A 17,147-nucleotide genomic window follows, 5' to 3' on the forward strand; every position below is an offset into this window, starting at 1 on the left:
TTAGTATTCCTTTCTAGTTTCAAATTCTCTAGAACTTTTAATTTAAATATACACATATTATGTAAGCCATAAATACAGACAAGATGTCATGTCATTTTTTAAAAAAACCTAAGGCATAAATACCACATAAACACACTCTATTTATTTATTTTGATTTCTCCCTTTTTGTTCTCACATTTAACTTATTTTTAGGAAGAAGGAGTAAGGAAAGTGTATCCAATACTCTTTGTCTTTGACTGATATAAAGAAACTATGGGATAACTTATTCTCATGTCCCATCTTTAAAACCATGTAGTATTTATAATCCAATATTTTGTATCACACTTGAGTTTGAATAAATTTTGGGATTAAAACATATATTAAACTATTTTTTAAGTATAAAAATACATAAACTTATTTATTTTTAATCTCTTTTTAATATAAAATTAATAAATTCATTGTCCTAGATTTTTTTTTTAAAATATATATATTTTTTTACCATTTCCATTTCCATGTGGTATCATATTTATATCTTGTATCTATATCTCATTTTTATTTGAAGTTAAATTAGAGAATAAAAATTGACACTTATCTATGTTGATATTGAGTTTTGATTCCTCTTAGTATGAAGCTTGAAGCTTAAAATTACTTAAGTAGAGAATAATCAATACCATACAATATTCGAGAGAGATTAATAGACTAGTCTCGGTTGTATGACTAAAACAATGCAACCATTATCCTAAATAAAGAATTTGGTTCTAAGTTATCTCCTAATAGAGGAATGATCAATTAGTCTTTGTTGTGAGATTCAGCTATATCAATTTGAGTAGCGTTCAGCCCCAACTATAAATATCGAACTCCAAAGTATTCATGAGCGAAGTAAGTTTGCTGAAACTATCTATAAAAAGGTGTCCCAAAATGAGTTGTGATGAAGTGTTGCCTGAAGATCTAATTCCAATTAAAGATGTTAATGAAGAAAGAGTGCAACAGGCGGGAAGGTTTGCAGTGGAAGAGTATAACAAGATTAATCAACATCATTTCATTTACAAGCGTGTGGTGGGAGGTCGGTCAGGCCGTAGTAATGCAGGCAATTATATTTTTAGTATTGAGATAGAAGTTTTAAATGACGACGGTATTCTTTGGTCACTTATTGCAAAGGTGCAGTACTCTTGGAATCCGTGTGTTGAGGCCATTCTCTGTTCCTTTTGACCTGACCTCAAGGATTTCAACTAGAAGTAGACTTCTCTCTCTACTTCACTAAGCCCTCTCTCTGTAAACATGGGGCGTTACTGTCTCTATCTATGAAAATGGCATAGGCCACAATAAAATAATCTCAGAGTTATCTATCTATGTATATACTTAATTATGAATATTGAAGTACTACCAAGCTTCCTTATCGCTACGTGCGTAGGAAGATTATAAGTAAAAATGTCTAATTTATTATGCAAATTCTCTCGTAATATATAAATTAAATTTTTATTAATAGTATATTAGAAAGAAATTCAAAATAACAAGTTTATAAACTAACCTATTTAAAAATAATTTAATGTGTATTTTACTCTCAAAATTTATTTATCCAACAAATATTGAATTTATATTTGTCTAATATATGTCCCACATGTTTGGAAAATGGACATGAGAATAAGTTATTCTCATGCTTTCTTCACACACATTCAAAGTAGTTTGACCAAGAGGACGAAGATGAGAATGAACTTGAGAAAGCAAAATAAAGTCCTTAGGAGAATAAGTTGTTCTTATACTTTCTTTACACTCGATCTAAGCTTATTTCATACACTTCCAAAATCAAGGGCTTTATGTTCTTCTTTGCTTTTCCTCTCTTTTTACTACTAAATACAATTTAAAAATAATGAAAACATCGAGTAGAACTTAATTTCAAAAGAGTAAGGAGAAAGTATAGATATTATAACCTAGATTCTTCCCCCTCAATCTCAAATAATAGAAAATGAGATCTTTAATAACAATTATATATATATATATAATAGAAAATGAGATCTTTAATAACAAATCAGAAAGAAAACCCGCAAGGTAAGATTTCGAACGATACTTTTCAGATCTGAGATCTTTGTTTGAGAGTAGAGTGTTTAAGTTTACTACCTTCATCCAAGGAAGATCCGCCACTGATTTTGGTGAGGAAATCGGACGAAACATCGAGATCTGAGAATCTTTTTAAGAACGGTAAGGATGTTACTAGACCTCTTTCTGGCGCTCATAACTCATCGTATGACTAAGTAAAAATCAAGAAAAAAATATTGGCACGTAGGTTGAAGTATGATCTAAAACTTTGTTGAAGAAGCCATTACTGTTTGGATTAAGAATCGAGAGATAGAAAATGGAAAGAACCTCGGAAAACTAATCGGAAACCTTGATTTTCTACTAGGAGGAGAGAGAAGCCGCCAGCATGCCACGTGTCAATCGACTGGAGGACCGTGTGAGCCAACCACCTTCGGACACGCGTCGAACGCCGCCTGGGAAAACGCAGCTCCAACCTCCCTACGACTTACATCCCCGGCAACGCAACCCAGCTCGCATCCCTTGACTGACACGGTACCCACGTGGCGAACCGAACTGACGATCTGAGGTCCACCTGAACCACTGTTTCCGAACCGAACCGATGACCCGCGACTGCAGAAAATCCTAGGCGCGTGACACTCACGTGTGGAACCTGCGAGTGGTTGCACCGTGGCGTGTGTAAGCTCATTTTTTACCCATTCAACTTTTGTTTTCCCTATTTTCCTCCCGATTCCAATCCTAAACTCATTTTTTATGAAATAGGACCTAACTAAGGAAAAATCACCACCTTTCGATACGCCAAGTGTGTGGAAACGCTGCGTAAGGGCACGCATCATCCAGGTAAGTCACCACACGGAATTTTAGGAAGTAATACTTGTAGAAGTCGCTTGGAATGCATGCATGCTAGTTTAATTGTCTTAGGTCCTTGCTTTCTGTTATTGATCGTAGGTAATTGATTATTAAAAGCAAGATGTATGTTGTGGATTATTATGAGAATTACCTGAGTACTGCTGTTATGTCCATTCATTATGATTATGTATACTTCATGCTGAAAGGAGGATGGGAATTTGTGAAATTTGCGCTCCGGGAGTTGATGGATGTTATCGCCCCGTTGAGCATGTATGTTTATTTTGCATGAATTTTGTATGATGGTGCTGGATGATTGTAGTTTCATATTCAGTTAATTTTCGTGACGCACTGGTATAATAAAGTCTAGAGATTCGTGGTTAGAGCAATAAGTCACCAAGGAATAGACTTAACCTTTCCCTAGTAGTCTAACAGACCATCACGACATACAAACCACCTCTAGAGTACCCTTAGGCTACGTGTGTATGGATGGTGTTATAGCTTAGTGGGGGACCAGTGGGTTCCTAATCAGGACTCGACTGCTCGATAGCCGTTTAGTATGGGAAACGGGATACACACGTCGTAATAGACCATTTAGCTGGATGGAATAGGGGAGGTAGCCCTCCTAAATACAGGGGGATTACCATGGGGCTAAGGGGTTGCAGCTCACTTCCTAGGCAAGACCCCATGTAATCTCATACCCATGCCGAGGTAGCCGACAAGTTACCAACCCAACACAGGTTAGCATAAAAGGAACTCTAGGGGTATAAATAGAAAGTCTAAGAACAGAGAAGCCGAAGGGACAAGTCCCAAGGGGGAAGCTCTAATGAGGTAAGACCAGGACCAGATGTTCTAGAGTCAAAGGGAAGTCTGTGGTTGTTTGTTAAGTTTAGGGTGCAACGAGAGCCTACAAGTAGGTGGCTTACTGAGTATAATTTTTATACTCATTCTTGCTATACCTTTTTTTTTTCAGGTATGTGAGGGGTCGAGTCAAGAGAGGGCGCGTTGATCGATGGGGGTTGTCATAGAGGAAGCGTGTCCCAGGACGTCAGTCTAGTTTTACTAAATAGTACACTTTGTCTTTCATGTTTTCCTTCTTGTTTTGACCTAGACACATGTCCTTTTGGTAATAAAACATTTTTCTTACAAAATAAATGAAATACTTCTGAAATAATGTTTTCCTTGAATTTCTCGCTTACACACTACATGTCATGGTCATTCTTAGTCACTACTTGAGCTTATTTATTTCGGGTCGTGACAAATTTTGTATCAGAGCCCAGGACATAGGTCTTGTAGACACTTAGGTTAGAGAGTCGTATCCTCTGTGACACGCCCATCAATCACGTGCCGCTCGCGACCAGACAGTCTCACGAATTTGAATTGCGAAATTAAGAGATATGTTAAGTAGAGAATTTTTCATGACTGTTCTCTTGTGTTTTACTGCACATTTCCTAGAGGTTGAACCTTGAATGAAATGTAACCACAAATTTTTTATTGTGGTAGTTAAATGGCACCTAAGAGGAGTAGAACCTATCTCGAGCCTGGACCTAGAAGGGGAAGAAGAAGAGTCGCTCAGGACACTGATGTTCCGTCACCTGAGGCGGAACAACTTGTACTTGAACCTCAAGAGGAGGTTGATGAAATGCCCCCAATGTTTTGAATGTCCTATACCACGGGCACCAAGGTCAGGAATGAGTCAAAAGAAAGCAATGACTCAAGAATTACCTGACGCAGACTCTACTACTCCTCCTCCTAAAGCAATCCCACCAGTGCCCACCAATAACGTGGAGGTTCCACCTAGGCAGCCAACAACTAACCTCACTACAGATGTACTACAGTCATTTATGTTATCCTCTATGAAAAACCAGGCTCAAATGGCTCAGTTGATGCGAACAATGGTCGCTAACCAGGCTACAATGCAACAAGCAATACAACAGGTAACGCTACAACAGACAACATTACAACAGACAGCAACGCAACAGGCAGCAATGCAACAGACAGTTTTGTTGGGGAACAGAGACTCTGGAACTATGACCGTAGAGCTCGTTATCTTAGAGACTTCCAAAGGCAAAAACCGCCTTCCTTTGAAGGTGGCAAAATAGATCCCATTGTAGCAGAAAATTGGATCGAGGCTATGGAAAAAGTCTTCTTTTACATGAACTGTCCGCTGGAATATCAGATTCATTGCAGAACGTATATGTTGGAAGGAGAGGCTCATTTATGGTGGAAGGGTGTTAAAAAAATGATTGCACCGCTTGGAGAGCCTATTTCTTGGTGTCAGTTCAAAGAGGCCTACCTATGCAAATACTATCCAGTCGCTGCTAGAATGAAGCTGCAAGAAGCATTTCATGAACTCAAACAGGGTGACCTATTTGTGGAGGATTATGATCAAGAATTCAATAGATTGGCTAGATTCTCCCCTATATATATTAGTACCGAAGAGCTTAAGGCTGAACGTTTTATCGCCAGCCTAAGGAAGAACATTAGAGGTTATGTGACATCATAGTCATCCACAGACTATACAGCAGCTCTCAAGATGGAAACCCTCATTGATGCGCCTCGTACTGACAGATTACAAGCAGGGTTAGCCCAAAAACCCCAGATCGCAGTCCAGGGAAAACAAATAAATCGAAACTATCCCAAGACTGGCAGACAACCCTGTGGTGGCGCTGCCAATCGCGGAAGAGCCCCAGCACAGAACAGAAATCAATGTTCTAAGTGTCAGCGTCCTCACCTGGGAGAATGTCGCCTGGGGACTAATGTATGCTATAATTGTGGCCAGATAGGACACTTTGCTCCTGACGCAGTTGTTACAGGCACACTACCCGTTTTTGGTCATTTGGCTTTTGTACTCTTTGATTCAGGTTCTACACACTCGTTTGTGTCTGAGAAATTTGTTGACTTAGCGCACTTAGAAAAAGAACCTTTAGAGACCATTCTATCAGTATCCACCCCTCCTCACGAGTTATAAATGGCTACTCATAGAGTTAAGGGAGATAGTGTGACAGTGTCGGGCCGTGTGATAGAAGCTGTGTTAATAGTATTAAGCATGCAAGACTTTGATGTCATTTTGGGGATGGATTGGTTAGGAGAGAATCGCGCTCAATAGATTGTGAAACTCGAATAGTTACTCTCAGACTCTGTCAGGGGATAGTTTTATATATAAGGGAGCCACTTCTAAAAGAACCCTAAGCGTCGTAACTGCCCTAAAGGCAAGCGCATTTATAGCCAGCGTGACCCTTGACCGCAGTAATGAACAGACAGTCTTGTTAGTACACATTGTCAGGGAATTCATTGATATTTTTCTTGAGGATTTGCCAAGTTTGCCTCCTGTTAGGGAAGTTGACTTCGGGATCGACCTAGAACTAGGGACTGCGCCAATCTCCAAGGCACCCTACAGAATGGCACCTGCAGAACTCAGGGAATTGAAGGAACAGTTACAGGAGCTAATGGATAAAGGTTTCATACAACCCAGTGTGTCGCCCTGGGGAGCCCCTATTCTGTTTGTCAAGAAGAAGGATGGATCCCTGCGCCTATGTATAGACTATAGAGAACTGAATAAGGTCACCATAAAGAATAATTACCCCCTCCCGAGGATCGACGACTTGTTTGATCAATTGCAGGGAGCAACGGTATTCTCTAAAATTGACTTGAGGTCAGGATATCATCAATTGAGAATAAGAGAAGAAGATATACCCAAAAAAACTTTTAGAAGTCGCTATGGACATTATGAATTTCTCGTTATGTTCTTTGGACTTACCAATGCACCAACTGTCTTCATGGAACTAATGAACAGGGTGTTTAAGAATTCTTAGACACTTTTGTTATAGTGTTTATTGATGACATTCTGGTGTACTCTAAGTCAAAAGCAGAGCATGAAGGGCATTGGAGAAAAGTTCTGACCGTACTGAGAACACAGAGATTGTACGCCAAGTTTTACAAGTGTGAGTTTTGGCTGTCTGAGGTAGCGTTTTTGGGTCATGTGGTGTCAAGTAGAGGAATCACAGTGGACCCAGCTAAGATAAAGGCAGTGATGAAGTGGCCAAGATCGACCACAGTCACTGAAGTACGGAGTTTTCTAGGGCTAGCTGGTTATTACAGAAGGTTCGTCTAGGATTTCTCCAAGATATCTTCGGCGTTAACTCAGGTAACTAAGAAAGGTAAGCCTTTTGTGTGGACATCAGCTTGCGAATAGAGCTTCTAGGAACTCAAGGAGAGGTTGGTGACAGCACGAGTCCTTACAGTTCCAGATGGTTCAGGGAATCTAGTGGTGTATAGTGACACATCGGGAAAAGGTCTAGGATGCGTGCTCATGTAGAAGGGTAAAGTGATAGCTTACGCTTCTAGACAACTGAAGGATTATGAACGAAATTATCCCACTCATGACCTCGAGTTAGCAGAAGTGGTGTTTGCACTGAAAACGTGACGACATTATCTGTATGGAGAGAAAATCCAAGTATTCACTAATCACAAGAGTCTCAAGTACCTATTTACGCAGAAGGAGCTTAACATGAGACAAAGAAGATGGTTGGAATTAGTAAAGGATTATGACATCGAGATCCTGTATCATCCAGGCAAGGCCAATGTCGTGGCGGACGCATTGAGCAGAAAGGGGGTTCATACTTCCGCGATGATCACTAAGCAGGAGAGAATACAGGATGAGATGAAGAGGGCTAGAATCGATTTTGTAATCAAAGGTGGCACTGCTCAGATAACACAAATGACCATGCAACCCACCTTACTAAAACGAATTATTGACGCTCATAGGTCTGATGAACACCTTGGGAAACTGTGGAATCAGACAGAGACTGAAAGACCAGTGGGGTACTCAATCTCTTCAGATAAGGGTCTACTGTGGAAAAATCGCCTATGAGTTCCCCGTGACAAGAAAATTCTGAAGGATATTATGACAGAAGCTCACGATACTTCTTACACATTTCACCCTGGAAGTATAAAGATGTATCAGGATCTTAGGGGATGTTATTGGTGGCCAGGGATGAAAAAGGAGATAGCATCCTTAGCAAAATGGCTCACTTCATCCCTAGCAAAACCATTTATCGTGTGGATCGGTGGGCTCAGCTGTATATCAGAGAGATAGTACGCCTGCATGGTGTATCGGTGTCTATAGTATCTGATCAGAACACTAGGTTCACCTCTCAGTTTTGGAAAAACCTCCAAAAAGCATTGGAGACTTAGCTAAGGTTTAGTACAACATTCCATCCTTAGACGGACGGACAGACTGAAAGACTGAACCAAATCTTAGAAGATATGTTGTGAGCCTGTGTCATGGATTTCGCTGGGTGCTGGGATGAACATCTACCACTGATAGAGTTTCCTTACAATAATAGTTATCAAACGACCATCCAGATGGCCCCTTTTGAGGCATTGTATGGGCGTAGGTGTCGAACGCCGGTATTTTGGGAAGAAGTAGGCATGCAGCAACTATTGGGACCAGAGTTGGTTCAGGTCACCAATGCAGTAGTGCAGAAAATTAAGCAAAGAATTCTCACTGCACAGAGCCGACAGAAGAGTTCGAGGTGGGTGACCATGTGTTTTTTAAGGTAGCCCCTATGAGGGGGGTTATGAAGTTTGGAAAGAAGGGGAAGTTAAGCCCAAGGTTTATAGGCTCTTTCGAGATTCTAGAGAGAGTTGGGGTCGTGACTTATAAGATTGCTCTACCACCAAACCTTGCCACCGTTCACAACGTGTTCCACGTGTCTATGCTGTGAAAGTACACCCCAGACCCTACTCATGTGATTGAACACGAAACCCTTCCTCTTCGGGAAGATCTGTCCTACGAGGAAAGGCCCAGCAAAATTCTAGCTCGAGACACTAGGCGATTATGCAACAAAGTTATCCCCTTGGTGAAAGTTGCATGGGGTAACCATCAAAACGAGAAGGCAACCTGGGAACAAGAGGATGATGTAAGGAGAGCCTATCCCGAACACTTCCAAGAGATACTAACTTTTAGGGACGAAAGTTTGTAAGGAGGGGAGAACTTGTAATACTAAAAAAAACAAAAACAAAAACAAAAAAAAGTCAGTCAAAGCCCAAGGGAAAACTGAATAGGGGTCTTGAAGGTCCTCCATAGAATTCCTGCAAAAGAGAGAAGTGTGAGAAAGAAGGTTGAGAGAAAGTTTGAGAGAGAAAACTGAATAGCCGGAGTCTTCGTCGGAGAGTCACCGACGCAATCCATTCCCTACTAAGACCTACACTCTGGAGTCCTTCTTGGAGAAAAGTAAGAACTCGTAATGTTGAGATTTTCTCCTCTTTCGTCACGATCAAAAAGAAAACTCGTAAGGTAAGATTTCGAACGATACTTTTTAGATCTGAGATCTTTTTTTGGGAGTAGAATGTTTAAGTTTACTACCTTCATCCAGCGAAGACCCGCCACTGATTTTGGTGAGGAAATTGGACGAAACGTCGAGATCTGAGAATCTTTCCAAGAACGGTAAGGATGTTACCGGACCTCTTTCTGACGCTCATAACTCATCGTATGACTAAGTAAAAATCAACAAAAATATATTGGCACATAGGTTCAAGTATGATTTAAAAATGGAAAGAACCTTGGAAAACTAATTAGAAACCTTGATTTTCTACTAGGAGGAGAGAGAAGCCGCCGGCGTGCCAAGTGTCAACCGGCTAGAGGACCGCGTGCGCCAACCACCTTCGAACACGCGTCGAACGCCGCCTGGGAAAATGCGGCTCCAGCCTCCCTGCAACACGCGTCCCCTGCAACGCAACCCGGCCTGCGTCCCTCGGCTTATCTGATGCCCGCGCGGCGAACCGAATCGAACTCACGACCCGCGGTCCACCCGAACCACTGTTTCCAAACGGAACCAGTGACTCGCGACTGCAGAAAATCCTGGGCGCGTGACACTCGCGCGTGGAACCTGCAAGTGGTTGCACCCCGGCGCGTGTAAGCTCATTTTTTACCCGTTCGACTTCTGTTTTCCCTATTTTCCTCCTGATTCCAATCCTAAACCCATTTTATTTGAAATAGGACCTAAATAAGGAAAAATCACCACCTTTCAATACGCCAAGTGTGTGGAAACACTGCGTAAGGGCACGCATCATCCAGGTAAGTCACCACAGGGAATTTTAGGAAGTAAATACTTGTAGGAGTCGCTTGGAATGCATGCATGCTAGTTTAATTGTCTTAGGTCATAACTTTCCGTTATTGATCGTAGGTAATTGATTATTAAAAGCAAGATGTATGTTGTGGATTATTATGAGAATTACCTGAGTACTGCTGTTATGTTCTAAGTTTCCATTCATTATGATTATGTATACTTCATGCTGAAAGGAGGATGGGAATTTGTGAAATCTACGCTCCAGGAGTTGATGGATGCTATCGCCCCGTTGAGCATGTATGTTTATTTTGCATGAATTTTGTATGATGATGCTGGATGATTGTAGTTGCATATTCAGTTAATTTCCGTGACCCACTGGTATAATAAAGTCTAGAGATTTGTGGTTAGAGCGACAAGTCACCAAGGAATAGACTTTACCTTTCTCTAGTAATCTAACCGACCATCACGACATACAAACCACTTCTAGAGTACCCTTAGGCTACTTGTGTGTGGATGGTGTTATAGCTTCGTGGGGGACCAGCGGGTTCCTGATCAGGACTCGACTGCTCAATAGTCGTTTAGTATGGGAAGCAGGATACCCACATCGTAATTGACCATTTAGCTGGATGGGATGGGGGAGGTAGCCCTCCCAAATACAAGGGGATTACCATGGGGCGAGGGGGTTGCAGCTCACTTTCTAGGCAAGAACCCAGGTAATCTCATACCCATGCCGAGGTAGCCACTCGCAAGTCACTAACCCAACACAGGTTAGCATAAAAGGNGAAAACGGGATACACATGTCGTAACCGACCATTTAGCTGGATGGGATAGGGGAGGTAGCCCTCCCAAATACAGGGGGATTACCATGGGGCTAGGGGGTTGCAACTAACTTCCTAGGCAAGACCCCAAGTAATCTCATACCTATGTCGAGGTAGCCACTCGCATGTCACCAACCCAACACAGGTTAGCATAAAAGGAACTCTAGGGATATAAATAGAAAGTCTAAGAACCAGAGAAGCCGAAGGGACAAGTCCCAAGGGGGAAGCTCTAATGAGGTAAGACCAGGACCAGATGTTCTAGAGCCAAAGGGAAGTCCGTGGTTTTTTTGTTAAGTTTAGGGTGCGACGAGAGCCTACAAGTAGGTGGCTTACTGAGTATAATTTTTATACTCATTCTTGCTATACCTTTTTTTTTTCACGTATGTGAGGCGTCGAGTCAAGAGAGGGCACGTTGATCGATGTGGGTTATCACAGAGGAAACGTGTCCCGGGGCGTCAGTCTAGTTTTACTAAATAGTACACTTTGTCTTTCATTTTTCCTTCTTGTTTTTACCTAGACACATGTCCTTTTGGTAATAATAATAACTTTTTTTTTTTTTTTTTATAGTATTTCAAATTCTCCCCTCTTTAGAACAAACCACCATTTACAAGGGTGTGGAAACCTTCCCCTAGCAGACACGTTTTAAAGCCTTGAGGGGAAGTCCAAAGAGGACAATATCTGCTAGTGGTGGATCTGGGCCGTTACAAATGGTATCAGAGCCAGACACCGGATGATGTGCCAGCCTTCTCGTTGTTCCCCGAAGGGGGTAGACACAAGGCGGTGTGCCAGTAAGGACGCTGGGCCCCAAAGGGCGGTGGATTTGGGGGCGGTCCACATCGATTGGAGGAAGGAAGAGTGCCAGCGAGGACGCTGGCCCCGAAGGGGGGTGGATTGTGATGTCCCACATTGGTTGAGAAGAAGAACAAACCACCATTTATGTGGGTGTGGAAACCTTCCCCTAGCAGACACATTTTAAAGCCTTGAAGGGAAGTTCAAAGAGGACAATATCTACTAGTGGTGGATCTGAGCCATTACATTGGATGAGTTGTGTGACGTATGAATAATCCGGACTCTATGGCCCCTATACATGTCATGTTTTATGATTGTTTGATGTTTGTTATGTTAATGCTTTGTTATAAGTTATGCTACTATACAAGTTATACAATGATATAATTGTGCCACGTTATTGAACTCTGTTGTGATATCGATGTTGTTTGATGCATGAATCTCCATATACCAGATCATGTTACTATGGCATGTTAACTCTATGCTTTTAAAACTATTGTAAACCATGTATGTTAATTATGACAGAAATGACAAGTACTAAGGATGTATCCCAATGCATATGACACGGAAAAATGCATGAGGTCCCCATAACTTATAATAATTGAATAAATTTATGCAAGTCGAACCTCCATAGATCTATAACATAATGAGTCTGTGAATTATGCATAAAAAATTCTAGTCAAATCTTTCATGAACGATTTTATGGATGCTTATGCATCATAAGTTATCATGTTCATAACAACTTTCATGAACGATTTTATGGATGCTTATGCATCATAAGTTATCATGTTCATAAACAACTTTCATGAACGATTTTATGGATGCTTATGCATCATAAGTTATCATATTCATAACATAGAGATAATGACTATAGCATAGTTTATAATCATGATCCAAAAAATGCAACATAACATGACATAGCATAGTACAACCTAACATAGCATGAAAAAATATGACATAACATAATACAACCTTGCATAATATAATATAGCAATCCTATTTATAACATGTGTTGGGCCATGAGGCATATGTCATCCTACATAATACAACTCAACTAACCAAGTCAACACTAAGTCACTTATTTTGTAGGTATGAGCCACCGTCACTGAGTAATCTTAAAATTGTTTTGAAGCTGCTATAAAGTCCAAATCCACCTGTATAAACTAACGTCCTCGAGTGAGAGATAATTTCATTTATTCAATGGTGCCAACAAATTTAATTTTTCAGCCAAAAAAAAAAAACTTGAATGACCTAAGGTCATAGTGACCGTAGTTGATCCCAAAAATGTCAAAGCAGCTTCAGAATGGTCGAAAAAGGTAGGAACGAGTCACAAAACTTCGAGTAAGAAACATATCGAGTTGAGCCGAAGCCAAGCCAAAGTTGAGCCGTGTCAAAGACAATGGAAGCACAGGTAAGAAACATCACCTAGTCAGGTTGTGGGTAAAATATGGTGTAGAAAGGCGCATTGGTAACTAGATCGGATCACAGGTTAAGTCGGGTGCGCAGGTCGCTAGGTGTCTGTGGGCTTGGACCGCGTGCAGATTGAAGCAGCAAAGTGGGCCAACTATTATTAGGCTGCGTTATGGGCCGTTGCTTTTGTGGGTACTCAGCACTAACTGATGTTAGTGGGTTTACCTAAACCGGATGTGAATCCGACCTAACTAATGGGTTGCTTCTTCTTGAACTGTCTTTCTAAAATTTTCCAGCCATTTCTCTCGTTTCTCAAATCTGTCCTGACATCCCTTCTCGCCATTTGTACCCTCATGCAATTTTGCAATTTAACTATGTAATCTATACTATTAATATTAATAGTATTAATGCAAATGCAATTCAACCTATGCTAATTTATACTATGAATGCAAATACATTTCGACCTATATTAAACTAAACTATTAAATTGGAAAGCAAATCTATCTTATGCATGTGCCACGATCACGGAATTTACGATTCATTCGAAGGTCTCACATGGATGTCTTGCCTTTATCTAAAATTGTAGGAGCACGAGGCTTGAGTATTTTAAGAATACTTAGTAAGCAACCCCCTATCGGAGTTATGCAGCAAACACATGTAGATGAGATGACGGGACCTATCCTTCAATCTATTATCCTAGTGTACTATTCTAACGGGTAACTTGGAGTATACCATATACTCTACATACAACTCATACGTGTGAGTATGAACTCACCAGTCAGTTCGCACACCGCTGGCCACTTTCCTTGTCGGGCGAGCATACTCTAGGAAATCCTGAGGCTAGTCACCCATTAGAATTAGTAACCGTCACGGCAGCGCTATGTAAAACATAACGATCGTTCTCCTGCCCTTGGGTGTACGCATCTGTACCATTGTGATGGAATAAGGGAATCCCCCAAATGCATGAACACACATAATGCATGAGGTCCCCCATATTTTTATTTTTAACATTCTTAAATATAATCCCACCATCATTTTCATTCATATCATAATATTTCTCATTATTCCGTCCTCCTATCATGAATAATCCTAACGGGATTATGTTTCATGTGATACATATCATGCTATATACACACAATTTAGGAAACATAAAGTCACATTTCATGCTTTCATCATACATACCATGACGTGCGATTCATACAGAAATTATCTCAACGATCACATAGACATTCTAAGCATAATACATTACGTCACATTATATCGCACATCGAGTCGTTGCAAAACAACATACATTTACATTACATATTTTTACGTATTAAATTGTATAGTCTGAAACGCAATTTATGACGTGCGAAACAACAGGCACATGCCAACATACAACATACAATTTTGCATAACTTACGACAGCAGAGCCACTTACTTGGTAGGCCATAGTTGACGTTCTCCGTAATAATTGCGATTCTAAGCTTTTAAACTTATATAATGACAGATGAAATTGGACGTGTAAGTTAGGAACATTTTTAAACTCTTGGTTTGTTCCGAGGATTTGTGGACAATACTTTTTAGAAGGGGTAGAAAAAAGTTTGAAGGGAAATGGTGAATTACCACTCTCAAATTTAGAAGAAATTCAAGGAAGAGATACCCAAAATCTAAATGTTGAGATAAATGTTGATTTCTCAGGGCTAAAGGCTCGACACTGCTTGATTATTGCTCCCAATGACGGCCCTTACTTCATCATTTATAGAGTGAGCTTAAACTAAGAAATTTCATGAATTTGAAATCAAATTTTCTAAAATTTTGGTAAAAAATATCTTTTCCAATAAGGGGCTGGTCAACCTTCATTTTAAATTGAAGTGGTGGGATGTTTTAGTTGTGTCTTCTGGAACGTATCCAAGTTTGGAGAAGATCCCACTAATATAATTTTAATTGAAACAAAACTTCATTACTTAAATTTGAAAAGTATTGATATCTAATATAGTTTTAATTGTTTAGTATAAAACAAATATAGAAAAAAAAAATAGCAAAGAGTAAACAAAAACTTCAAAACTTTATCATTATGCACCCTTCCATCACAAACCCAAATTTTCATGGATCCGTGTCAATCTTAAACGCATTTGTATGACAAACAAAGAATAGAGATAATATGAAAAACGTAGTACTAGAACTTTTAGCATAAGATTATGGTTCATTAAAAAACTATAGGTATGATAACAAACACAAATGTAACATAATATTTATTTAAAAAGATTGGCAACTACAAAGTTAACATTTAATAAGGTAAGATTGAACGAGAAAAATTTAAAAGAAACATACTATATTATTTGGATAGATTTCACTTCTTAGAAAATACTTGTATACCAGAAAATATAGTTTGAAGTATGGCTAAAATAAGGAGTAAGATTGCACCAACTAAGGAGACAACAGCCCAAGGAGTATTGAAATAGTTATGTTTGAGTGTAGCTTTCGCCTTGTTCCATCGTCTACTGCAGTGTTCTCGTAAAGCTTTGTTGATATCGTTGAAGTGGCAACAATTTGGGACTGTAACAAATTTACAGAGATTATTAAAAAGTTCTGAAACTTCTATACTACTACCTCCAATTTCGTTTATTATGATTCCGGCTTGCACAAGTACACTCACATCTTTCTCTGTACATATCAAATGATCTAGTAATGACACATATTGGATACACTTATTGTCATTACCAACATAAAAATGCTCAAAAGCTATCAAGTTTCGCATCATGGTTTCAAAGTAATCATCAATAAGTATGGGTGGGATTTCAAAAACCCCATTTTTGAAGCTCACATTCATCAAACCTCCGCCATGTTTTGCTTTCTTGATGATGACACTGGCTTCGCGAAGCTCAGTTATCGATGGAGGAATAATTGATTCTTCTTCTTTACTATTGTTCTTAGAAGGTATCGTGGGGACGAAGAAGAAGCTTAAGAAATCGATGAAATGCTTTGGACATTTCTCCAACCAGAGAGAAGAAAGATAGTATTTATTTACAATCCCATGATGAAAAAATACAGTTGTAAGTCTTATAAAGGAGATGGAGGGATCCTTTTGTTTTACAAGGTCAAATAGACGTTGAAGAACAAAGAAAGGAATTTGATTTTCCAACTTGACCAAATCAGCTCCTATATGAGGAAATCTTTTGTAGAATTGAAGATCTCGGTTGTGTTCAATTTGAATGAATGCATCTGGGTCGTATTGGCCATAATTTAATATAAGCAACTCCACTATAAAACAACCATCCACCAGCAACATCTTAATAAAATCCTCGTCATTCATGTTTATAGGTTCTGCATAGTAATCTCGAGCATCTTTTACCCAAGTTTGAGCAGTTTCCACAAGAAATTCCACTGAGTTCATGTTCATCGTTCGAAGTAGAAAGTTAGCAAGTCCTTGAAGTTTATATTGCTCTGTGACTATCAAATCCTCTCGACTACGATGGTGAAATAGGCCAATGGAAATGACTTGGGGGATAAAAGCTGTATTATTCATCTCACGTAACAGTTTGGGGACTCGATAGATACTACATCCTACATTAACAATAGGTAGTTGCTCTAGCATTGTTTTGATCCACGACACAACATTACCACAAAGCTGTCCATTCCTACTACCATCTGCCATATTGTAACTATGTCGTGTTCTCGATGCACTTCAATCTAACTCTTCTTCTCTTGAACTAAAACACCTACGTTTCCAAATCTTGTCTAATAGGAATGTCGAGCTTTCAAAACGAAACTTAAACTAACTAATTTATATATATATATATTACATATAAGGAAGAAGAAAAGAGAGAATTAAGGAAGTACCTTGTTTGGAAAAGTGATGGAAAGGATGGTGCAGGTAAATGAAGATGAGGGAAGAAAGAAACAGCTAGAAGAAGAAAATGGAGTAAGAGAGGAGAAGAAAATGGAGTAAGAGAGGAGAAGAAAATGGAGTAAGAGAGGGCAATGGATGTGGCAGAAATAAATAGGCAAAATTATATCATGTGGGAGACTAAACATATTCAACCAAAGAAAAGTAAAAAAGGACAGTGAGACACTGTGGTGTGGTCCATACCACGTAGGAGAGACAACATAGTCAACAAAAGGATAACGTTGAACTAAAATAATATAAGCTATAAATGTTTGGGAGTCCTAAATAATTAATTCAATGGATGTGGCAGAAAAGAAAGAACGTTAACTTTGGACT

General features: G+C 39.6%; 1 protein-coding gene across 1 annotated transcript; it reads right to left on the minus strand.

Annotated features, from left to right (window-relative positions):
* Window positions 1–15,146: 15,146 nt before the first annotated feature.
* LOC111807453 (UPF0481 protein At3g47200-like) lies at window positions 15,147–16,759 on the minus strand. Its single transcript, XM_023693186.1, has one exon. The coding sequence runs from the start codon at window positions 16,578–16,580 to the stop codon at window positions 15,276–15,278; it is 1,305 nt and encodes a 434-aa protein (XP_023548954.1). The 5' UTR covers window positions 16,581–16,759; the 3' UTR covers window positions 15,147–15,275.
* Between the last annotated feature and the right edge of the window lie 388 nt (window positions 16,760–17,147).

Source organism: Cucurbita pepo, chromosome LG12, assembly GCF_002806865.2.
Source record: "Cucurbita pepo subsp. pepo cultivar mu-cu-16 chromosome LG12, ASM280686v2, whole genome shotgun sequence".
NCBI classification, from domain to species: Eukaryota; Viridiplantae; Streptophyta; class Magnoliopsida; order Cucurbitales; family Cucurbitaceae; genus Cucurbita; species Cucurbita pepo.

Coding starts and splice junctions, on each gene's coding strand:
- LOC111807453 (XM_023693186.1), bottom strand. CDS start 16,580: ATGGCAGATGGTAGTAGGAATGGACAGCTTTGTGGTAATGTTGTGTCG.